Source organism: Chlorocebus sabaeus, chromosome 1 (assembly GCF_047675955.1).
Source record: "Chlorocebus sabaeus isolate Y175 chromosome 1, mChlSab1.0.hap1, whole genome shotgun sequence".
Taxonomy (NCBI): Eukaryota; Metazoa; Chordata; class Mammalia; order Primates; family Cercopithecidae; genus Chlorocebus; species Chlorocebus sabaeus.
This window is the reverse complement of record NC_132904.1, coordinates 9,380,228-9,404,082: the sequence shown is the minus strand read 5'-3', so window position 1 is coordinate 9,404,082 and position 23,855 is coordinate 9,380,228. Positions and strand designations below refer to the sequence as shown.

The 23,855-nt window shown below is 60.1% G+C and overlaps 1 protein-coding gene across 2 annotated transcripts; it reads right to left on the bottom strand.

Annotated features, from left to right (window-relative positions):
- Positions 1–1,279: 1,279 nt before the first annotated feature.
- Positions 1,280–22,823, bottom strand: CDC42BPG (CDC42 binding protein kinase gamma). 2 transcript variants are annotated; one of them, XM_007993336.3, is made up of 37 exons: positions 22,152–22,823; positions 19,587–19,678; positions 19,423–19,506; positions 18,332–18,427; positions 17,903–18,051; positions 17,285–17,378; positions 16,832–17,032; positions 16,453–16,701; positions 15,889–15,968; positions 14,718–14,815; positions 14,543–14,623; positions 14,238–14,341; positions 13,954–14,133; positions 13,597–13,686; positions 13,334–13,455; positions 13,184–13,256; positions 12,886–12,992; positions 12,688–12,802; positions 12,267–12,415; positions 12,104–12,192; positions 11,762–11,814; positions 11,575–11,673; positions 11,437–11,496; positions 11,071–11,176; positions 10,650–10,783; positions 10,428–10,567; positions 10,252–10,333; positions 9,340–9,556; positions 8,044–8,106; positions 7,321–7,920; positions 5,564–5,661; positions 5,405–5,489; positions 5,156–5,276; positions 4,947–5,064; positions 4,561–4,687; positions 4,360–4,445; positions 1,280–2,436 (listed from the first exon to the last, which is right to left on the bottom strand). In XM_007993336.3, exons 1-37 carry the CDS (start codon positions 22,309–22,311, stop codon positions 2,380–2,382), a joined length of 4,659 nt encoding a protein of 1,552 aa, XP_007991527.3. In that variant the 5' UTR covers positions 22,312–22,823; the 3' UTR covers positions 1,280–2,379. The 2 variants fall into 2 exon arrangements, with proteins under 2 accessions (XP_007991527.3, XP_037855030.2); XM_037999102.2 differs by having other exon boundaries at positions 19,587–19,658; positions 22,152–22,214.
- Between the last annotated feature and the right edge of the window lie 1,032 nt (positions 22,824–23,855).

The window sequence follows — 23,855 nt, the reverse complement described above, 5'->3', positions numbered from 1 at the left end:
AGCCCAGCCTTGAGGCCTGGGTCCTGCTAAGTGTTTGACCCCCCAGCTAAGAATAAGTGAAACCCCTCTCAGACCTTCCCCTGCTCCCTTTTCATCAGCCTCACCTGGGTGGGCAGCAGGGCACTGGATACCCATGGTGTGCCCTTCAGATCCACTTCCCTCTTCTCCACCCTGCTCTGTGCCAAGACTGGCCACTACAACCTACAGTTACTGAGTTCTCTTTTTTTTTTTTGAGATGGAGTTTCACTCTTGTTGCCCAGGCTGGAGTGCAATGGCGCGATCTTGGCTCACTGCAACCTCCGCCTCCCAGGTTCAAGTGATTCTCCTGCCTCAGCCTTCCAAGTAGCTGGGATTACAGGTGCCCACCATGATGCCCGGCTAATTTTTGTATTTTTAGTAGAGATGGGGTTTCACCATGTTGGCCAGGCTAGTCTCAAACTCCTGACCTCAGGTGATCCGCCTGCCTAGGCCTCCCAAAAGTGCTGGGATTACAGGCGTAAGCCACCGAGCCAGGATTTTTTTTTTTTTTTTTTTTTTTTTTTTTGAGACGGAGTCTTGCTCTGTCGCCCAGGCTGGAGTGCAGTGGCCAGATCTCAGCTCACTGCAAGCTCTGCCTCCCGGGTTCACGCCATTCTCCTGCCTCAGCCTCCCAAGTAGCTGGGACTATAGGCGCCCGCCACCTCGCCCGGCTAGTTTTTTGTATTTTTTAGTAGAGACAGGGTTTCACCGTGTTAGCCAGGATGGTCTCCATCTCCTGACCTTGTGATCTGCCTGTCTCAGCCTCCCAAAGTGCTGGGATTACAGGCGTGAGCCACCGCGCCCAGCCAGTTCACTAAATTCTTGGGGTCTCTGGCTGCTGATTGAATTTGGACAAAGGGAGGCAGGAGATGGGAGGGAGTGAGGTGGAGGAATTTATTTCCTAGGCTGCCTTTCAGCTCAGCCATGGTCAAGTTCTACCAAAAGCCAGAGCTCCTGTCGAGTAGCGCCACTGCCTCTTCCTGCCTGGGTGGTCTGGGGTTCCTAACAGCTCCTCTCTGCTGTCCAGGTCCTGGGGCACTGCCATTCATTGGTGTATTCCCTTAGCACTGTGCATGCTTCTGTAAACTGTCCCTTCGTTAGTAAAGTCGCTTCATCTACCCCATTTGAATGTCACCTGATTTGTGAAAATGCAGGGAAGACAATCTGGTCTGTAACTGTCTGTGACGCCTTCACTGTTCTCTCCATTCCTAACCCCCCACCTTCTGAACCCCAAGATGACAGATCCAGGCAAGGCGGCCAGCAGCTTACAAAGCTGTCTTTATTGGTTTCTTGCTGCCTCACAGAGCATCAGGGTCTGTCCCTCCTGGGAATGTGGCATTTGAGGAGATAAATACTTATTTTGCCCCCCACACTTCAGTCGGGGGAGGTTTAATAAAAATAGTAATATAATAACAATATGATGACTGTGATCAATAGTAAAATGCCCCCTAGGTTCCCCTAATACACAACTGGTTGAAGCTTCGAGAAAAAGGGCCCCCATTTCTGGGAAGGGCCAGAGTGTGCCGGGAGACCCTCCAGTGGCCCCCACTGGGTACCCATCTCCACCAAAAAGCCCTTATAAATACCCTCCCCATCCCGTCCCTGTCCAGGATTCTCTTCCCCGATGGGAGGATTGGCTGACAGCGTCAGCCCCGCCCACCGCACCCCTCCCCAGAGAAAGGACCCTTTGTTCTCCAGACTCCCTCTCTCTTCCACCTCTTTTTGTCTTCCTCCTCATCGCTTCTCCTCCGTCCCTCTCCCCTCTTCCTCTACACGGCTTCTACCTCCTTCCAATTCCTATCACCTCCTCCTCCACTTCCTTCCTCCTATCCTGTCTCTCACCTCCTTTGCCTACATCCTTTCTCTCCTTCTCTATCTTCCCTTCCTCTGGATCACAGTCTGTTTTTCTCACCCAGATGCTGAGCAGAGACCGGGACATGCCGCATCTTGGCCTCAGCTGGGAGTCAGACAGTCCACAGATAAGACCCCCAACCTGTTCCCAGAGACCCAGTCCCTCTCCATCCCTCATCCCAACTCTTACAAGCCTCTGGGGGCTTGGCACTGGACACAAGAGCTTTGGCACAATCACCCCTGGACACCAGGACAAAAGGAGCCATTCTATTCCCAACGGCTTAGAAAGGCTGGGCCTGGGAACAGAGAGGTAAGGCAGGGAATCAGGACTGGGAGTCAGGACCCCCAAGTCCTGGGAAACCAGGCAAGCCTTCCAGTCATTGCCCAGCCCGGGCCCTCCCTGAGTCCGAATTTCCATGTCCCGGACCAGCCGGAGTATGGCATTCCTCAAGTTCTTCGCTCCCTCATGTCTTTCTGCCCTGGGATTGGGGTGGGCCCTAACAGAGGGCATCAAGGAGAGCTCTCCAATTCAGGGGCTAGGGGGAGGCTTCGGGGCCGTTCTGAGACCTGCAGGAGAAAGAAAAGGAAGTCGGGGGGTAGGCTCAGGGAGGACTCTTTCCTCACAGGGCCAGTGGCTCCTGGAGTCCCCCTTAGTATCATTACCCACTGTATCAGGGCCCCTGGAGGAAACCAGATGTGAGGTGGGGAGTGGAGGTGGTAAAAGGGTCACTGGAAGAACCTGGAGAACTCCTACTTAACCTTGAATGGATTCAAAGTCCTTTTTTTTTTTTTTTTTTCTGAGACAGAGTTGTGCTCTGTTGCCTAGGCTGGAGTGCAGTAGTGGCATGATCTTGGCTCACTGCAACCTCTCCCTCCCACGTTCAAGTGATTCTCCTGCCTCTGCCTCCCAAGTAGCTGGGATGACAGGCATGCACCACCATGCCTGGCTAATTTTTCTTTTGTTTGTTTTTTGTTTGAGACGGAGTCTCGCTCTGTCACCCGGGCTGGAGTGCAGTGGCATGATCTCGGCTCACTGCAACCTCCGCCTCCCAGGTTCAAGCAATTCTCCTGCCTTGGTCCCCCAAGTAGCTGGGATTACAGGCATGCGCCACCAGGCCCAGCTAATTTCTGTATTTTTAGTAGAGACACGGTTTCACCACATTGGCCATGCTGGTCTCGAACTCTTGACCTCAAGTGATCCGCCCGCCTTGGCCTCCCAAAGTGTTGCGATTACAGGGGTGAGCCATCGTGCCCAGTGAATGTTCATTCACTCCATTCTTCCTTTAGTCGATACACATGCTTCACTCTGGGCAGAAGAATGAAGCCTGACCCCCACCACCAAGGAGCCCACAGTCAAGGGAGGAGAACAGGCACCAGAAGAAACCCATGGCACAGCAGGAGCTGCAAGGATGGTGTAGAGGGAGCGGGGTGGCAAAGGTGGCACCAGCCCCAGGGAGGCAATGACTACCTGACCAAGCGGCCAGGAAGGCTCCTTTGAAGATGGTACTGGTGGGTCACCTGGAGGGCAGTCTGGTGTTGGTGAAGGTGAAGATAGGGACAAGACATTCAAAACAGAGGGGACTGCAGGGGCGAGAGCATGGCGAGCCCCAGGGCTCCGAGCGGCCTGGTGTGACAGGAGTGGGTGCATGTGTGTGCTGGAGACAGTGGGTAAATGTGTATGCTGGATGTGTGGCTGCAGGGGGAACGGGAACCTCCCCAGCTTCTCCTAGGTTTACCCCTGTCCTCATTCAGAATGGATTGCTCCCTCCTCTGATCTCCCTCAACTCCCTGCTGTGGACTGGGCCTCTGTTAAGAATCCTAAGAGTGGCCGGGTGCGGTGGCTCATGCCAGTAATCCCAACACTTTGGGAGGCCAAGGCAGGTGGATCACTTGAGGTCAGGAGTCCGAGACCAGCCTGGCCAACATGGTGAAACTCCATCTCCACTTAAAATACAAGAATTAGCTGGACATGGTGATGCATGCCTGTAATACCAGCTACTTGGGAGGCTGAGGTAGGAGAATCGCTCGAACCTGGGAGGTGGGGGTTGCAGTGACCAAGACTGTGCCACTGCACTCCAGCCTGGGTGAAAGAGTGAGACTCCGTCTGAAAAAAAAAAAAAGAATCCCAAGAGTTCCCCTTCTGTGGCACCTTCCCCATGCCAGGTGCTATGCTGAGCCCTTTGCAGGTATTATCAGCTCATCCAGGCCTCCCAGGAACCACATCATTTTACAGGTGAGACAAGATTAGGGAGGTTGGGCACTTTGCCCAGAGCCACACAGCTGGAACAGTCAAAGCCAAGATTCCCACCTAAGCTGGCCTGCCTCCAGGATCCTGCTGGTGCCCACTGGTGGGGTGAGACAGGTAAGAAAATCGAGGACAGGGATGGGCTCAGCTTGTTCCCTAGCCTAGGTCCCTGAGCAAGGCCTAGCACAAAAGAGAAATGCCTGACGTTTGAATAGGGCACGGACAAGCCTCCCAGACCCGCTCACCTGCATTAGGGAGGTTGCAGGGCTCAGCGATCCCTGGGGGCAGGACACAGACTCGCTGGACAGGGATGTCCAAGGTTTCCTCTTCACTGCTCCAGCAGCAGATGAGGAGACAAAAATACCAAGATCAGATTTGAGGGATCCAAAGGGGGTATAAACTTGGGGTGGGGGGTAGCACACTGGAGGCTGAGGGGCTGTCCTTACTGGGGTCTGCGTCTCCACTGAGGCCTTCGCTGCCCATGGAGGCTGGGCGCCGCAACGCCTCGGAGAAGCTGTGGGGCCGCTGTGGGCCGCAGGAGCCGCGAGAAACTCGGCCCTTCTCTTCCAGAGCCTGTTGGTTGACAGTGCGGAGGGGCTGGGACCAGGAGGCACACGGAGGCCAAGAGGCCCAAGGCACAACAGACCAGGACAAATGAACGCCACTGGGCCCCCAGCCTGGATGTACTTAAGTCCCAGGTAGCAGAAGGGTAAGTCCCAGGCCTCAGGGGCCCAGGTAATTACAGAGGCCTGTGATTGGCTAGAGCTCACCAGAGGCCGGTGATTGGCTCAGCCTCACCAGAGTAGCTTGTGATTGGCTCCAGAGGACTAACCCGGGACGTGTCCCTGGCGCCGGGCTGCCCGTTGGCAGGGCCCACGTGTACCAAGTGGTTGAAGTTGGTAGGCGGTGAGATGAGCTTGGAGCGCACAAAGGGGTCCTTCAGCATCTCCCTGCGGGAGGAGAACGCGTAGGGAGTTGGTGGCGAAGCTCCACCCTCCCTTCGCCCCGCCCAGCCTCAACCCCCGCGTCGTGCTCGCGCACCTGCGCTGCTGCTTCTGCTGCTCCTCCGACACGCGGAAAAAGAAGCGGCGCTTGCTCTTGGTGCGGAACAGCTGGCGCCGGCTGTTGTCGGTGAGGTCCGGGATGTCGAACTCGTCCTTCTCTGTGGGAGAAGCGGAGAGCTGGGCTGTGCTCACACGTTCCTGGGGCCCAGTCAGCTGGCGTTCACGGCCACACAGCCACACGTGCGCACTGGTGAACGCACACACCCGTACACGCGAACTCCCTCACCTGCCAGCTGGTTCCTGAGGTAGGTCAGGCGGACCTTCTCGGTGCCGTAGAGGAACAGGGAGCCCTCTGGATTGAGGGGCCGCACCTGAGGCAGCAGGCACAGAGGTCAGGCCACGCCCCCACCCCTGGTGCTGCCCCAGGGCTCTGGCGGACCCTCACCTTCTTGAGCGGCACGGTCTGCACCCATTCTGCCCTCCTCACGTCAAACACATCGATGGAGTTCTCGCTGAACACTGTCAGGTAGGGGGCCGCGTACCCTGCGGGCACGCCATGCACCTCTGAGCTGTTTCCCCCTCTGTTTCACAGGGAACACCTTGTCCCCCGCGGCAGCACAGTAACTACCACACCCCATGCTAAGGTCCTTCCTCTGAAGACTCCCTGTCGCCCCGCCCAGCCTCCACATCAAATCAGAGATAACCCTGGACCACTCACCACATGCCTGGCTCAGTTCCAAACACGACATGCTTTTCCTCCCTTCATTTTCTAACAACTCTGAACAGGTACTATTGTTATAACCCCTAATTTCCAGAGGAGGGAATGGAACCCCTGGAGCCATGTGATGGTCAAGGTCAGGTCACCCAGCTGGTCCTGAGAGCTGCGATTTGGCCCTGGGCAGCTTGGGTGGTATGCAGCACCCAACCCGCAGGCCCCACCCCAGACAGCCATTGCTCACCAAGGACACTCTGCCCCTCTCTTCCAGCCCTTACCCATCATGCTAGTTACTTGTGCATGCACCAGACTGCCCCACCGCCTCATTCATTCATTCACTCACTATTCCACCCATTCCTCCAAACCCGTCGCCCCTGGAGTGTGCCAGCCTGGGCTGGGTGCTTGATGTGGATGAGGAAACCAGACCCGGCCCATTCTGTGGGACCCCAGTGCACCAAGCCAGTCATGAAGTGGAGGTGACGAGAGCCACGACACAGGTCTGGATGGAGAGGTAGTGGGGCAAAGAGAAGGAAAGGACCAATGATGGGGAGGCAGGGCAGGGAGCATGAAGGCAATGGTGACCACAGCAATCGCAGCGGCCATCTTTGGAGCGCCTACCAGCTCCAGGTCCTGAGCTGACACTGGGGCTGGACCTAGTTAAGAGTTTGCCAGGTACAGGCCAGGGTTGGTGGCTCACACCTGTAATCCCAGCACTTTGGTAGGCCGGGTGGGAGGATTGCTTGAGTCCAGGAGTTTGAGACTCCCAGCCTGGGCAATATGGCGAAACCCCGCCTCTACCAAAAAATACAAAAATTAGGCCGGGCGCAGTGGCTCACGCCTGTAATCCCAGCACTTTGGGAGGCCAAGGCAGGCGGATCACGAGGTCAGGAGTTCGAGACCAGCCTGGCCAACATGGTGAAACCCTGTCTCCACTAAAAATACAAAAATTAGCTGGGTGTGGTGGCGTGTGCCTGTAGTCCCAGCTACCAGGGAGGCTGAGGCAGGAGAATTGCCTGAACCTGGGAGGTAGAGACTGCAGTGAGCCAAGATTACACCACTGCACTCCAGCATGGTGACAGAGTAAGACTCCACTGTCTCAAGCAAAACAAAAATTAGCCAGACGTCGTGGCACGCACCTGTGCCCCCAGTTACTCAGGAGGGTGAGGTGGGAGGATCACTTGACCCTAGGAGACGGAGGTGGCAGTGAGTCGAGATTGTGCCACTGTACTCCAGCCTGGTGACAGAGGGAGACCCTGTCTCAAAAGAAAAAAAAAAAAAGTTTGCTGTATACAAACGAAAGGAGAGCGGCCCAGGCAGGAGAGGAGCATGAGCTCAGCATGGAAAAGGAAGGTCCCCCTGCAAGCCACAGAGGCCAGGACAGGGTGTTGTTGGGCTGGAGGATGCAAACTGGCACCAAAGGCCTCCAACGCCAGGCTCATGAGTTGAGGCGGGACCTTGTCTTCACCCACACACTGAAGGTGCCTTACCCCAGCCCATGGGCGCTGCTGGCCACAACAGCTCGTGGCCACGAGACTTGCGGCCTGCGCCATCCACGTAGATGCCAGCAGTGGTGAAGAGTAGCAGGAACTCGCTGAGACTAAGCTCCACGGCACCCAGTGCCTCACCCAGGCCCCCGCGGGATGGTGGCAGCTCCTCAGGCACCAAACCGGCCCCCAACGCCAATGGCGCAGCCTCGTTGAGCAGCGGGTAGAGCGCAAAGCCACCGGCCGCGCCCACACATAGCCGGTCGCCCAGCAGCTCCAGGCTCTGCACTGTGGCGGGTGCCTGCAGCTCACGGATACGGCGCTGCCAGGGCCCAGGGCCTGGGCCCAGCTGATAGCAGAGCACCTGGCGCTTGACGGCTACACAGAGCACTGGGGTGCGGGCCTGCAGGATGCTTCCAGCTGCCAGTGCCTGGCAGCCTCGAGACTCGGGGATCTTGGCACCTGCTACCTCTATGTTCTCCAGTTCCGCCAGGGCAAAGAGACGCACACTGGGGCCGCGGCCACACAGCACAACCAGCAGGCCTGCGCTGGGGCTCAAGGCCAGCTGCTGCACGCGCCGGCACTCCCCCACCTGGAAGATGTCTGCAGGGTTGGCGAGGGGAGAGGGTCACTGGCAGGTGGTTGAAGAGTGACCCGTCCCCATCCTCCTCGGCCTGCTGGGGCTGCCCCTGCCCACGCCCACCCTAGCCCAGCCTTGATGGGTACCGTTGCTGTGCAGATGGATGACAAAGAGCCCCTCCTCGGTGCCAAGCGCAAGTCGATCCTGGTCTGGTAGAGGGAGGGAGAGGGTCAGAGGTCAGAAGCCCACTCAATGACACCGAGATTGTGCAGTCCACCTGCCTTGCTGTGCCTGTTTCTCTTGAGGAAATGGGGGGTGGCGATAATCCCGCTGTCCCTGCCTCACTGGCCCTTCTCTCCCAGTCTGGACAGGCTCTTTCAGAGGGGTTGGGGTGAGGCCCATCACCTTGAGCTGTGGGATTTCAGGTAAGTCAGGTCATCTCTCAGAGCCTTAGTTTCCCCTTATGTAAACGGGGGACAACGATGGTACTTTCTCAGAGTGGCTCTGAGGAAGCGAGGAAGCAGGGAGGATTCAGCAGAGCCCCTTGCTCAAAAAATCCCGTCCCCTCTGGTTCCTGACTGCTCCAGGGACCCACACAACCTCTCCTGTGGCTCCCGCCCTGAGAACAGGTGCTGGCTCAGGGCCTCGGCTGCTGGGGGACGCCGAGGAGCTCTGTTTCATGCCTTTTTCCCAGCCTCAGTTGCAGAAGAGCCCTGCTGAGCCCCAGGTTCAAGGCTGAGCACAAGTGAAGCTCTCGGCAGCTCCACCCAGGAGATGTTATGAGGCTCTGGGTGTTCTACAGCAGTCCCCCAGTCCCCTAGCTTGTAGTGAGACAGCCAGGACTGAACCCTCATTTCTCTCTTTCTAAAGCCTTTGTTCCAACTGGGCATGGTGGCCCATGCCTGTAATCCCAACACCTTGGGAGGCCAAGGCAGGTGGATCACCTGAGGTCAGGAGTTCGAGACCAGCCTGGCCAACATTGTGAAACCCCGTCTCTACTAAAAATACAAAAAGTAGCCAGGCAAGGTGGCACATGCCTGTAATCCCAGCTACTCTGGAGGCTGAGACAGGAGAATCGCTTGAATCCAGGAGGCAGAGGTTGCAGTGAGCTGAGATTGTACTGCTGCACTCCAGCCTGGGCAACAGAGCGAGACTGTCTCAAAAAAAAAAAAGAAAAAAAGTTTTTGTTCCTTCCACTCGCTTGAGATTCCTTTGGAAAAAGCAGAAACTGAGGCACAGCGAAATGGAGTGGGGATAAGCCAGGCCCCCTACCTGGGGGCCCAGCCATGCACACAGGAGGCTGGAGCACATATGTAGTGCAAGGCAGTCTGTGTCTCGTGGCTGCAGGAAATGGGCAGTGGCGGTGGCCCTTGGGACTGTTCTTAGACACCAGCACTCCTGCAGGCCTGGACTGCTCCCTCCAGTCCCCTCCACCAGCTCACCGAGGATGGCAGCACAGAGCGTGTGGGGCAGCAGCGGCAGCCCATTGTCGTAGGCCTCCTTCAGTGTGTACACGGGCCGGGGTCTTGGTCGTGCGTCCAGCAGCAGCCGCTGCAGCTCACCCAGCACCTGCAGCCAGCGCTCCCGCTCCCCCTCGCTCTCCGCCAGCAGCAGCACAGTGCACGTGGTGGGCGGCACTGCCAGCTGGGAGGTCGTCACCTGTGGGCAAGGACCCAAGCTGAAGGGCTGTGGGCCAGAGCCATCTGTCCTCCCTCCCTTCCTGCCTCCAGCAGCTGCTGTGCCCCAGGTGCCTAGCGTGCACTGTCAGCAGCAGGGAGTAGGCCGGACAGGCATACAGACAACTCCAGAGCCCTGCGGCCAGCACCATAATGGGGCAAGGACAGGCCTAGTGGGAACACAGAGGGCCCCAAACTCGGGCCAGGAGGTGAAGGATGACTTCCCAGGGGACCACACATTTCTGCTGGAGCCTGAGGGACGAGTAACTAACCAGGAGTAGTCAAGTTTAGGAGCTGGGCGCCAGTGCAGGGCCGGCAATTCTGTGCAAAGACACACGTGAAGGACCGAGAATGTGGTGCACACAGGCACGGGGCACCCTCAGAACTGGAGAGAGCAAGGTGTGGCCAGAGCAGAGAGCAGTGCCAGGGAGAGGGCTGGGGAGGCCTGCAGGGCTAGATCCTTGGGGCCTCACGGGCTAGGTCACGAGCACCCCGCAGACGATGGGAAGCCACAGTGGATCCGAAATGAGGTAAGACCCGGCCAGGTGCTCGCGTGGAAAGCATGTTGTGGTTGTGGGCTGGCCCAAGAGGGCAGTATGGAGTGGGCGGACAGTGGCCAGAGTCGGAACAGCATGGGAAGGTGGATGGCAGCTGCTCCATCTCATCCCAGGCACTCACCCTAAAGATGCGTGGCAAGTCCCTGGATTGGGCATGGATGACATCAGAGGCCAGAACGGGAGTAGCCGAGAACTGGGGGTCCCTGGGAGGTTCACAGAACAGGTCAGAGGTCTCCCTGTTCCTGACTGCCCCCCTCACCACTAGTCCCTTACCCCATGCCACTGCCCAGCACCCACCTCAGATCCAGGACCTGCAGGAGGGCCCCGCTGGGCGGGCTGAGCCTCGGGTCAGGGGCGTCAAACAACAGCAGGCGTGAGTCACTCAGGGCAGCAAACACCCGCTGCCAGCCCCGCCGGACGCCTGAGGGCCGTGGCACCTGGCGGAAAGGCAAGCACAGGAGGGCTGCAGGGGCCCTCAGCCCCCCATGCCCGTCTTCCCCTCCCTCGGCCCCCACTCACCGACAGGAAGCCCTCATAGGCAGTGCCTGTGCCCGTTTCGGGGTGTACTCCCAGGGCTGTGCGGAGGAGGTCAGGGGGCACGGGGCAGGGTGGGGCCTGTGGGGCACAGGTTGTGTGACAAAAGTAGCCGCAGGCTGTGGGGAAAGTGGAGAAGGTGGATGAGGTGAGGCTGGGAGGGGACAGCCCCAAACCAGGACTGGGGCATGTCCAGAGCCAGCTTCCCTGAAGCCACAGTGGCACCTGAACTGTCCCCAATTCCTCATCAAGTGAGAAAAGGAACAGAGCCAAGCAGTAGGAAATTTGACCAGCAGGTGCCAGTGACCCTGGGATGGGAGAAACAGCCTGGGTGTGCCAGGGCCACACACCTGGGACCGTGGCTGGAGCATAGTGGGTGGGTGTGCGGTGGGGTGGGGACTCTCACCATCACAACCCAGGCCCTGGCGGCCCAGGCCCAGCATCAGCGAGGTACAGCGGAGACACTTGGTCGGGGATGGGAAGCTCCGGGGGCGCAGCGTGTGTGAGCCAGGCTGGGGAGAGGGACAGCCATTACCCAAGGCCTTCCAAGACCCCATGCCCCATCCCTGAGGGGTCAGGCGAGACAAAGGGCTGAGCCTCGCAGCCTGACCTCCGAGTCCCAGCCAATCTATGGCAGCAGGCAAGCTCATTGCTACCACCTCCACCCCAATTGTGCCTGCTGGCTACAATGCACATGGAGTGTCCCCTCAGGGTCCATTCAGCCTAGCAGAACTGCTTGGTGCCCCCACCCTGCTTCCCTCTGGGCACTGACCTTAGCAGGAAGAACTTCTGTAGAGGCTGTGTTGGCAGTGGGCACTCTGGGGAACACAGCCTGCAGGAGGGCGGGGGAGCAAGTGAGATGGGCAGGGGCGGGGCCCAGCCCCCCTACTATGGACCCGCCTGTCCTCACCCCCATGCGCAAGCTGCGTCGGCCCTCTGGCCTCAGCTCTGGCTCCCCTCCATGCCTTGTGGCCTCTCCTGAGATGCCAGGGTCCTTGGCAGAATCCTTCTGGGGATGGGAGAGAGAGGAGCAAAGTCAAGGTCCCTGTGCCTCTCCCAGGACTCCTCCCCAACAAGCCCCTCAGCCTGGTCCTTACCTCTGAGCTCCGGAAGGACAGGAAGGGAATCAAGGAGTTTGAGGGCTTGGTGTCTGAAAAGAGAGGGTAGGTCACTGGCCTGGGGTCCCTGGCCTGAGGAACTAGGGGCCAGGAGGGGCCTCAGTTCCCACCTCAGTAAAATGGGAAATGACCACAGGCGTGGGGCAGGGCTGGGCAGAGCAGGCACTCAGGAAGTGCTGGTCACAGATGATGGAGTCAGTGGCAGAGTCCAGGAACAGACTCCTGTCTCCATCACCCTGCCAGGCCATCGTGGAGACCCCTTGGCAAGCGGGAGGCCATGGGGGAGCCTGGCTCCAGGGCAAGCAGTTGGCAGCCACTCACCCCCTGGCCCTCGGGCCCGCAGCTCCTCCCGCAGCATGGCGAGCTCCTGCTGCAGGGCCTGGCTCTGCTTCTCGGCCTCCTGCAGACGGCTGGGGAGAACAGCAAGGGCTCACCACCAGCCTCTGTGCGGGCCCTGGCCCCCAGCGCCTGCCCCTAGCCTCACCGCTCAGCCTGCAGCTGGGCCTCCTGCACCTGCGTCAGGCGCTCCTGCAGGCCCTGCTTGGCACGGATCTCAGCCTCCAGCGCTGACTGCAGCTCCAGCCTAGCTGAGGCCTCCATTTTCTGCAGTCGCCGCGCCTTCCACTGGTGGTCCTGGTGGCCATGGAGCACCCGTATAAGATGGCTTCTAGGCCTGGCTGCCTCAGGGACCCCCTCCTACTAGAGCATCCTGCTACCCATGCCACCCGGCCAGGCTCAAAGCTCCAGCTCAGCCACTGACCCACTGTGAGCTCAGGGAAGCCGCTATTTCTCGTGAGATCAGTGTCCCCACCTCCAGTAGTGACCCTCAGTAGCAGGGATCCTGAGGCTCACGGAAGGTCAGTGACTTGCCCAAGCCAGCCCCCAAGGGCATCTCTGGGGCTCACCAGTGGCCGGGCAGGGAGCGTCTGGGTCCCCACATTCCTCAACGACTCCAGCTCCTCTGCCATCTTGGTGGCCAGAGCCTGCAGGTAGCCTCTTGAGACCTTCTCATCATTCACCCTGATTGGGAAGAGGCTCAGGGTCATGGGCTGGGCCCTCAGTCTCGCCTGCGTTCCCCACCCCGACCCACCCCCGGCACCCACCAGCTGAGGATGTCGGCGAGCTGGGCCTCCCAGTTGCTCTCCGTCTCCTGTCGCTCACCCTCCAGCCGCTGCTTGCTCTCCTGCTCCTGGGCCAGCTCTGCTTCCAGCTGGGGCCGGCCAGAGGAAAGGTTAGCCCCAGGCCCCAGCAGTCCTGGGACTGCTGTTTCCCTATAGGTACCGCAGCACCCCAAGCCCCATCCATGTCCACCCTGCTCACTGGCTACAGCTTGCCCACCCGCCCACTGGCTCCCCATTGCCTTGTCCATCTGTTGTGCCCTCTGTCCGTCCCCCTGCTCACCCGCTCCTGCTCCCGGCTCAGCCTGCGGTTTTCCTCCTGCAGCTGGCACAGAGCCTCCTCCTTACCACTCGGCCTGGGGAGAAGGCCAAGGCCATGACTCCCCGCCCAGGCCGGGTCCAGCCCCTCCCTGCCACCAGCTGCCTGGCTCACCTGTGGCTGTGGGCCTGCTCCAGCTGCTCTCGCAGGGCGGCCACCTCCTTCCTCAGTTGGGCCTCCTGAGGCCCACCCTCGGGGGGTCCCATCCCGTTGGTCTCAGAGGCTGTGTGGATGGTCTTGGGGACACGGAGGGGGTCAGGGCAGAGACCCAAGATGCCATGGCCCACCCGCCCGGGACACAGGCCTGGCCCTGAGGCTCTGAGTGGGGTCAGGCTGGTGGGGAAGCACCTCTTGCCAAGGGGGGAGGACTTGACTACCTTGGCCTGGGAAGACTCCTCAAGGCGTTGCTCCCACTGTCCCTGCAGCTGCATCACCTGCCGGCTCAGGGAGGACACCTGGGCCTCCAGCTGTGAGGGGTGCAGAGGCAGGCCAGTGCCAACTCTGCCCTTGGCAGCCCCTCTGCCCACCTTGCCACGAACTCCCAACTCTGCCAGCCACAGTGGATGTGAGGAGGCATGGACTCCCAGATTGCCCCGTCCTAGCCACTGTCCCCTGGGCCCAGCCTCTGCCAGCTACAACTAGGGGGCAGCATCTCCCACCAAGCTCCCCATGCTCCCTCCAGCTACACTGGGGGCAGGGCCCGGACGCTGTCCCTTCCCACCCTGGTCACCCACCTCCCTCTGGGCAGCCCGGGCTTCCTCCAGCTGGGAGCTCAGGGCCTGGGTCTGGATAGCTGTGGCCACCTCTCTCTCCTGGGCCTCCTGCAGCCTCTGAAGCAGCTCGTCCTGCTGCCCCTGGGCCTTGCAGAGCTCCTGCTCCTGAGCCTGCAGCCCTGCCCGACCCTCGGCCAGCTCCTGAGGAGACGGGGGGCGGGGGAGCGGGGAAGGATAAGGCCCAAAGTCAGGCATGAACCATCCACGGAGCCCAGGGCCACTCACCCACCTCACCCAACCCTCACCTGGTGAAGCCGGTCAAGCTCCTGCCGCAGGTCACTGTCCTGACCTGGGCTACCAGGTGTGGGCCCATCCAGCTGGGACAAGGAGGCTTTGTCCCTCAGCAGCTCTGCCGGGAAGAGTCACTGAGACCTCAAGTGCTGACGGCCCCAGCCTCTCACCCCGGGAGCAAGTCTCCTTGGCTTGTTTTCCATACACAGGCTCAGAGGGCGCAAAATGCTCCCCCAAGATCATACAACGTGTCCAGGGCAGGGGCAGGACCTGAGCCCAGGTGGGACTCAGCCCCGGTGGGGGTGGGTGGAGGGGATACCTGACAGCCTCTCCTGTAGAGTCTGCACTTCCTTCCGTAGCTGCTCCAGCTCCCGATGGTCAGTGGGGGCATGCAGGGCCTCTGGAGGGGACGTGGTACCCACAGGTGAGTCCACTCTCGCAGCAGCAGCCCCTAGGGCCAGCACACCCAGGCCCGGCCCAGCCGCTCCCTGTACCTTGGTGCTTCCTGCTCAGCTCCACCTTCTCCTGCTCCAGACACCGGAGCTTCCGCTCCAGGGCAGCCCAGGCCTCAGAGCTGCTCTCAGGACTGTGACTGTGGGGGGACAGGGGCCACGCGTGTTGGTAGAAACCTCACCCGACAGAGTCTCCTTCATCCTCCTGGATCGAATCACTCATTCATTGTGAAACAGCCAGAACAGACCCTGCCCTTGGGAGACCTCAGGCTGGTTCCACGGGTGGCAGCCCAGGGCAGCGGCTTCAGGGCACAGGCTCCCAGTCCCCAGGCCCAGGTTTAAGCCCTCGTCCTGGCCCTTACAAGCTGTGTCACTTGGAACCCAATGTATTTTAGCCTCAGTTTCCCCAGGGGAAGATGGTGGTGACGAGGCCTCTCCCAAGGGCTGTTGAGGACAGGATGTGGTGATGGTGGCCCGGCTGGCCCCAAGGAGTGGGGGTCGGACCCATTTCCTTCCACCTCAGAGCACACTGCACCAAGACCTCACTGTGGTCTCAGGCCAGCCCCTCGAATGGGCGTAGGTGGAGATCATCCCACCCTTTTTTTTTTTTTTTGGAGACAGCGTCGCTCTGTCACCCAGGCTGGAGTGCAATGGCGCGATCTCAGCTCACTGCAACCTCCGCCTCCCGGGTTCAAATGATTGTCCCTGCTTCAGCCTCCCAAGTAACTAGGATTACAGGTGCCTGCCACCACACCCAGCTAATTTTTGTATTTTTAGTAGAGACGGGGTTTCACTACATTGGCCAGTCTGGTCTCAAACTCCTGACCTCAGGTGATCCACCTGCCTCGGCCTCCCAAAGTGCTGGGATTACAGCCATGAGCCACCGTGCCTGGTCCATCCCACCCATTTTACAGAGCCACAAATGAGGCCCAGGACCAGTAGCAGCCTTTGAACCCTACACCTCTGGCTCCAGGTGCAGCGCACCCTCGCCCTTCGTGGAAGGCACCATAAGAGCCATGTGCGGTCACAGGGCCCCGCGGGACCTGCATGTGGCTTCACCAGGACCCCAAGGATGAGGGCTAGAGCACCTGCCATGTGCAGGCACTGGGGAGCCCTTCTGCCCTCCTTCCCAGGACCCCAGTGGGCTACATGCCCAGTGTGCTAGGTCAGGCAACCCTGAGCCTCCCACCAGGTGTGTGAGGACTAGCCTCACCTGCCCGAGGTGTAGGTGAAGCCCACAAATGGCAAGTGGTGGCCGGAGAAGGCCCCGTGGGAGGGCGGTGGCAGGGTCCCCTGCAGAGGGAGAGGGAAGGAGAGTCAGAGTCCACAGGCCGAGGCCCGAGGCCCCAGGAGCCCCCGGGACCAGGTGCAACCTCTTCCTGCTCAGGTGGGAACTCGGTGGGGTAACACGGCCCAACCCAAACAGACTCCCAGCTCCCATAAGTCTCCTAGGAGCTGCTGGGAGTTTTCTTCCTTATATGGATTCTAGTTAATAGGATGATGCCTGTGGTCAGACGGCCTTGCCTTGACACAGCCCACCTCAGTGCAGGCGAGCATGGGGATCCTGTGGGAGATGCTGCCCCACCCCAGTTTGGCTGGAAAAGGCTGGGCCAGGGGACGGCGGCTGGAATGGGTCAGTCTGGGAGTCCATAAATCATAAGCCCTGGTGTCTGAAAGCCTCATCCCCAGCCCACCCCAGGGGACTTCAGAGGGAAGGTTCCCCCAGCCAACAAGAGGGTAGGGCAGCTCCCCTCCTGCAGTAGCCTTTGCCACTCACTGGATGGTTGAGGGTGTCGTCATCCACGTCGAAGTTGGAGGTGTCCATGGGCCCCCGCAGCTCAGGAATATAGGGGGCTATGCTGCTCGCCAGCCGCTCCCAGTCCACGCCTTCAAAGAAAGGATGGTTCCGGAAGTCGTCCAGCCCACCACGGCCCAGCCGCTCTTCCTGGCGACACAGCAACTGGCGGATCAGGTCTTGGGCGCTGGCTGGCACGTCAGGCATGTCCGGGGGGAACTGCAGGTGGTCCTGTGGGTCAGGGGAGGGGGCAGGCTGGGTCAAGTGTCCAGGAACTCAGCCTCCCCTGCAGATATTTCCAACCACACAGACTCGGGGGTCCCACTGCCCCCTCTGGAAGCCCAGAGCCTGGTATCCAGACCTCGTGGTTCATGATCTTGCCGTAGGTTTCCACCAAGGACTCAGCATAGAAGGGCGTCTCCCCAAAGAGCAGTTCATAGGCGCAGACTCCAAGCGACCACCAGTCACACTGTGGGCCATAGTGGCCCTTGCCCTCCTCCATGGCCTGCAGGATCTCAGGGGAGATATAGTCCGGCGTCCCTACTGCCACTGATGAATCCACCTGTGGGTGGTGGTGGTGGTGAAGCCATGAGGATGGCTTCGGGCTTGGCTGGGGGGCTGAGGCTGCTAGCCCCTCGCGATGGCCCTGTCACCCCTACTCCGCCAGGCTGAACTGCTGCCCACCTGGGGCCTGGGCCTCACCCACCTTCCCTGGGGAGCCTGATGCCTCTGCACTAGGCCTGGGGCCTCCCATTTTCCTGAGAGCTTGGCCTGCCTGGTATCCCCTGCTCCCACTTCGGAGCAGGGTCCTTACCATGCCATTGGTGTTGAGACGCAGGCAGGAGCCGAAGTCAGCCAGGCGAATGTGCCCGTTCACATCCAGCAGGACATTGTCTGGCTTGACGTCCCTGGGGGATGGCAGGCAGGGAGAGTGAAGGGCTTGACCTGTGTGTAAGTGGCCATTTAGGTACATGCCCAGGTGCACATGCACAGTGTGTGCCAGCACCAGCTCACATACATTCCTGTGTGTAGGTGCTCATGTGATGAGCAATGTGTGTGTGTGTAGATGATCCCACAGGCCAGGAGGAGGAAGACAGCTAGATTGTAGAAAGGATGTGTGGGGACAACCCTTGGAGGTGGCAGAGCGTGCTGTGGGGGATGCAGGAGTCAGACTTCCCCAGTGCACACCACAGCCTGGCCACCCTCGAGCCGAGTCACCTTGAGACAGGTGTTTCCCTGTGCTAAGCTCTGACCCCCTCAACTGTAGGCCAGGGACAGTAGCAGCCCCTGCCACAGAGGGCTCTGATTCCAAGGAAGCACACGGATGAGGCACCCAGCAAAGCACCTGGCATGTGGTGAGTGCTCAGCCAACATCAGCTCTCCCCAGCACAGCTGGCAGGGGTTGGGCAGGGCAGGGCGGTTGGGGCCCCACCTGTGGATATAACCCAGCTGGTGCAGTGAGTGGATGGCCAGCACCATCTCAGCCAGGTAGAACTGGGCCAGCTCAGGCGGGAGACGGTCCTCAAAGCGGCTCAGCAGCGTCAGGAGGTCCCCACCGGCATAGTAGTCCATCACAAGGTACTGGAGGTGGGGGACAAGAAACAAACCTGGGGGAAAGGCGCACCCGGCCACTTCACTGCTGTCCCACAGGGCTCTGGGAAGGCAGGGCTGCATCTCCCAGCAGCTCTGGGCTGGCCAGTTCCCAGCCAGGGCTCAGGCAGGAGGCAGCAAGCCCAGGAGATGGTGGGAAGTGGGAGTCTCTTGGTCCCAAGAGGGGTCTTTGGGCCCAGTGCCCCTGGCCCCAAGGGCCCTCTCCTGTGTCCCTAGGATGCTCCCCTCTAGCCCCGCCAAGTATCCTCACCAGGTACTCCTCGTCTTGGAAGGCATAGTGCAGAGTGGTCACCCAACGGCTGTCCCCTTTCACGAGCACATCCCGCTCCTCCCGGAAACATGCTGTCTGCAGCAGGTTTGGGGAAGTAAGGGGTGGGGTGGGATCAGAACCCAAGATGCCCCCCTTCCCAGCTCAGGGGATGGAGAAAGACTCTGTGAGTCTGGGAGCTTGGATGGAGGTCATAGCTCTACTGTCCCCTGTCTGGCTGCGACTGAGCCCAAGCCCACGCTCTATGGCTCTGGGCCTCAGCATGACCATATGGAAAATGGGAATGACTCTGGTTGCTTTCAAAAGGGTTTATTAGGCCTGTAATCCCAGCACTTTGGGAGGTCAAGGCAGGCAGATCACTTGAGATCAAGAGTTGGAGACCAGCCTGGCCAACATGGTGAAACACCATCTCTACTAAAAATACAAAAAACTTAGCTGGGCGTCGTGGCACATGCCTGTAATCCCTGCTACTTGGGAGGCTGAGGCATGAGAATCCCTTGAACCCAGGAGGTGGAGGTTGCAGTGAGCCGAGATCATACCACTGCATTCCAGCCTGGGTGACAGAGTGAGACTCCGTCTTAAAAAAAAGAGTTTATTGTAGGCTGGGCATGGTGGTTCACGCCTGTAATCCCAGCACTTTGGAAGGCCGAGGCAGACGGATCACCTGAGGTCAGCAGTTCGAGACCAGCCTGTCCAACATAGCAAAACCTCATCTCTACTAAAAACACAAAAATTAGCCGGGTGTGGTGGCAGGTGCCTGTAGTCCCAGCTACTCGGGAGGCTGAGGCAGGAGAATTCCTTTAACTGGGAGGCTAAGGTTGCAGTGAGCCACTGCACTCCAGCCTAGTGGACATAGCGAGACTCCGTCTCAAGAAAAAAAAAAAAAAATTAAAAAATTAAATAAAGAATTTATTGTGAGAAAGGTAACAAATCAGTGGCTGCTGAGGGTAGCACCCTTTGCCCGGTCTGCAGCCTTGCCCACCCCCCCGCCATGCCCCACAGGCCCTGGCAGCATACGCCTCCCCCATACCCATTTGTAGGGTGCCCAAGGGCCCCCCAGACTCCACACTGACCTCAGCCCTCTTCAGCATCTCCCACTTGTGCAGCATTTTCATGGCAAAAATCTGCCCAGTGTCCCTCTGCCTCACCACGGCAACCTAAGGCCACAGGCAGGACCGGGGTGAGCCCAGCCCGGTGTGAACACCTCCTCCCCACCTACCCCGGGCCCTTTGCTCACCTCCCCAAAGGCTCCTCGGCCGATCACCTTCAAGATCTCAAAGTCATCTCTCTGCAGACGCAGTTCTTTCACCTTTGATATGAAGGGGCTGGCTGAGGGGACACAGGGCGGCACTCAGAGTGCATGCAGGGAGGGCTCCATTCCCCATCTCGCCTTGGGCAAGCCAGGAGCTGCCACACCTGTGAGCCCAGGCAGGGATGACCTCCCCAGGGACAGCCTCAGGCCAAGAGGTTGGCAGGAGCTGGTGCTCCTTCGGCCACGATCAGGAAGTGCAGAAGGTCAGAGGCCAGGATCAGCTGACTGCATGGTTCCTGGACCTCCCTGGACCCCTGGCCCCAGACTCTAGGCAGCCTCCATCCCAGGGGCTGATGGGACTTGTAGTCCTGTCCAGTCTGCGGTCTGACTCTGCTTAGCCAGGTCACCCTGGGGACCACGGGGACACCATTCCTACCCCCAGCTCGCAGTTCTTGGCCCCCTCACAGATTCAGGCCAGGGCCTGTCTTGGGAAACTGGACGGGTGACATTCCTCATCCCGAGAGAGGCTTCTCTCCCATTCAGAGGCTGTGGGCCTGGGTCTGGGGACCCTGTAGGCACAGAGGTACCTGGCTGGGGGTGAGGCCTGCAGTCCCCAGGGCAGGGAGGACAGGCTGTTTGCTTCCCACGTGGGGCCCCTCAGTCTGGAGGCATGGATGCCAGTCTGCCAAGGTGCCCACGAGATTCACAAACAGGACCAAGATGCCTTTCCCTGGTGCCAGCACTAGCCCCTGAAGGCGTGAGTGCTCAGGATGCCTCCAGGCCTGATTGGCTCTCACTCCGAGTCCTGCCCCCCTGTCTGGACGAGGCTTTTGTCTGGTCAAGAACGTCCTCTTTCCTCACATCCCAGATACCTCCAGGAGGGGCAACTCCAGCCACTCCCAGACCCTTTCCAGACCTGGATGAGCCACAGGTTTTGGGAAGGAATTGGGTCTTAGGGAGGCAGGAGTGATCAGTCAGGATGGGGGGCAGCTGTGGTCTGGCGCCCTGCCTCAGTTTCCCCCTGCCAGGAGGTAAACTCCCTGCCAGCTGGGCGGGTCTGTGGGTGGGACAGAGAGCTGCTCCACAGGTTTATCAGGCAGAAGCCCGCAGCGGGGGCGGGGTGGAAACCTCATTACAGAAATGCATTGTCTCTTTCCCAGGTCTGTGTGTGGAGCTGGGGAGGAGCAGCCCCGGGCCTCCCTGTGGGAGTTGAAGCCAGCACCATAGGGACCCACCCGCCAGACAAGCGCTAAAGCCCAGGCCCACAGGCAGGAGGATCCAGGCCCCTGGACAGGCTGCCTAATCCTCTGGCCTCCCACAGGGCAAGGGGGCTCCGGGCAGGAGCAGGGACAAGTAGAGACAAGCAGGAGAGGAATGAGTCACGGCCCTCTGAGTTACCTCGGGAGATTGTCAACAGACCGCCCCCATGCCGGGGTCCCAGGCAGAGGTGCTGGAGGCAGTCAGGGAGGAGCACACATGTGTGTGCAAACACACACGTGTGTGGGTGTCATGGGGGGGTGACAACAACACAGGCAGACACGCATAGCATGAAGGCATCCCAGGGAGACAGGCACAGAGGCAGGGGCCTTCTGACTGCCTTGCTCTGGATGGAAGGGTTGGGGCTAGCGGACAACTCCTTGGCACATCTGGGTGGCAGCATCCCCTTTTCCCCAGGCCTTGTGCCTGCCCAGAGCTCAGGAGCGCCAGGAACGCTAGTTGCCCACTGGGCAAACACCTGCCTCACCCCGCCCTGGCCAGGCCCCATGCCTTTTCCCCATGGCCCGGCAGGGTGTGACCAGGGAACCCTCCAGCTGGCGCCAGTGCCCACAGTGGGTTCAGGGTCACCCCGGGCCAGCCACTCCCAATGACTCAGATGAGTGTACCAGGAAAGGTACAGACCCATCTCCAGCCAGGCCCCCCTCCCCGGCCCTGGGGCCACAGCCCCCAGGGAGCTTGGCCAGCAGCCTGAGTCCACTCTGCAGTGGTCTTGTATGCAGGGAACTAGGGGTGTGTGTGTTGGTTGGGGGGAAGGTCTGCAAGTGTGCGATACCTACAGATCTGTGTGTTCTGCAGTGCCAGTGTGGTCGGGGTGGTCTGCAGCGCTCTCTGGGTCTCTCCGTGAGCTGTGTGTCTCAATGCATCCGAGAGGAATGAGAAACAGACAGCCAGTGTGTCAGTGGGTGACATGCATGAGGGTCTGTGTGTGTCCTGCGTCAGGTGTGGCCTGTGAGCAAGGAATTCTGTATGGGACTCTAGGCGGTGTACTGGGTACATGCGCCTGCGGTCAACACCTGGGAACAAGTTCGTGTGTGCGTGCATGTGTCGGGGTCTGTGAGAGGGAAGGAGCGTGTGTGACAACTGGAGAGAGGGTGAGGTGTGCAGGCGAGTGTGCGGGCCGCTGGGGTCCGGTGGTACGCGTCAGGGCCACTGCAGGGAGTCTGCGAGGGAAGCCCGTGGGGGTGCGGATCCCTGCGGGAGAGTCTGCGGGCGCGGGGGTCTCGGCGCGATATCCCTAGGCCCGCCCCCGCTCCGTGCCGCCCCGCCACTCACCCCAGCTCAGGAACTGCGCCACGCTGCGCTCCCGCCGTAGGGGGCCGCTGCTGAGCTCGTGGTGCAGCGCCAGCAGCAGATCTAGAAGGCCGTCGAGCCCCGGGCCGCCGCCGGCCTCGCCCCGCGCCAGCCGCTCCAGCGCGCCCAGCCGCGCCTCCATGGCTGCGGCCGGAGCCTCGCTCCTCCGCTAGAGTCGGGCCGCCCGCATGCCCACCCGTCGGGCCGTCCGTCCGCCAACCGTCAGAGGCTCTGTCCGCGCGTCCTTCCCCCGACTCTCCCGCCCTCCCCGCTGTCACCTTCCTCCGCCGCCGCCAGCGCGCCCTCACCTGGGCGCCGCGCCCCGCCCCCAGACGGACGGGCAGGTGCGCGCCGGCCAATGGGAGCCGCGGCTGGAGGTGAAGGTAGGGGCGGAGGCGCGCGGGGGCTGGCCCAACTCCGGGCCAGGAAGTGCGGGGGCGGGCCGCGGAGAGCAACTGACTTCTGCGAGGGGCGCGGTTGGGGTTCCGCGGAGTCGGAAAGCCCTCCCAGGTACCCGCGCGGCCCCAAACCCAGCCCTACCTGGGCCCTCGCTGGGCCCTAACCCACGAGGCGCGGAGCGCTGCAACTTCTCTCGCCCCCTGGGCCGCAGCCGCCTTTCCCTTGGCTGAGGGAGAGGGGCTAGGGACGCCCGCGGCCCCGGAGCCGGATGGGAATTGTAGTTCGCTCTCTCCAGGGTTTGCCCGCGCTTGGCACCCATCGCACACCCCCCCCCCAAAAAAAATGTTTCTGAGTCTTACTTTGATTGTATCATTAGAATTGACGTGGGAGACAGGAAGGTGGGGTAGGGATGGTCACGCCCATTTGGCAGATGGACATACTGAGGCTTGGGAAGGAGGAAGGGGAATTGAGGGACTGAGGACAAGGTGGCTCCCAAGTTAAACCCTGGGGTGGAGGTGGAGCTGGGCTGGTACCAATACCACAAGCGTTTTAAGCTTCAGTTGGAGCAGGGCCTGAGGTCCGACGTGGAACGTGAAGGGCAAGGAGAGGTCTGAGATGGGCTGGAGGAAGTTGGGGAGGGGAGGGGCTGGCTCTGTCCAGTGGTATTTCTGATTTCTGTCCAGCTGTCTCCAGCTGGGATGGACCAGTCGCCATGAGGAGAGCTCAAAGGGTAGGACATATCAGTGGCTTCAGACAACACTGTTTTTTTTTTTTTTTTTTTGAGACAGTGTCTCTCTGTCACCAGGCTGGAGTGCAGTGGTGCAATCATAACTCATTGCAGCCTTGACCTCTTAGGCTCCTGCCTCAGCCTTCTGAGTAACTGGGATTACAGGCATATGCCACCACACCCAGCTAATTTTTTATTTTACTTTTTGGAGACACGGGTTCTTGATATGTTGACCAGGCTGGTCTCGAACTCCTGAGCTCAAGCAATCCTCCCATCTTGGCCTCCCAGAGTTCTGGGATTACCGACATGGGCAACTATGCCCGCCTAGACAACACTTTCTTTCTTTCTCTTTTTTGAAACGGGGTCTCACTCTGTCCCCTAGGCTGGAGTGCAGTGGTGCAATCACGGCTCACCACAGCTTCAACCTGGTGGGTTCAAGTGATCCTCCCACCTCAGCATCCGAGTAGCTGAGACTATAGGCTTACACCACCAGGCCAGGCTAATGTTTTCTTTTTTGAGACGGAGTCTCACTCTGTCACCCAGACCAGAGTGCAGTGGCA

Bases quoted from the DNA above. Each gene is read 5' to 3' on its own strand.
- CDC42BPG (XM_007993336.3), bottom strand. From the start codon at position 22,311: ATGGAGGCGCGGCTGGGCGCGCTGGAGCGGCTGGCGCGGGGCGAGGCC. The intron at 11,815-12,103 runs GTGAGTGGCTGC...CTCTCTTTTCAG, and splicing joins GCGGGCCCGAGGGCCAGGGG to ACACCAAGCCCTCAAACTCC. The intron at 10,568-10,649 runs GTGAGTGGGGGC...CCTTTCCGCCAG, and splicing joins CCTATGAGGGCTTCCTGTCG to GTGCCACGGCCCTCAGGCGT.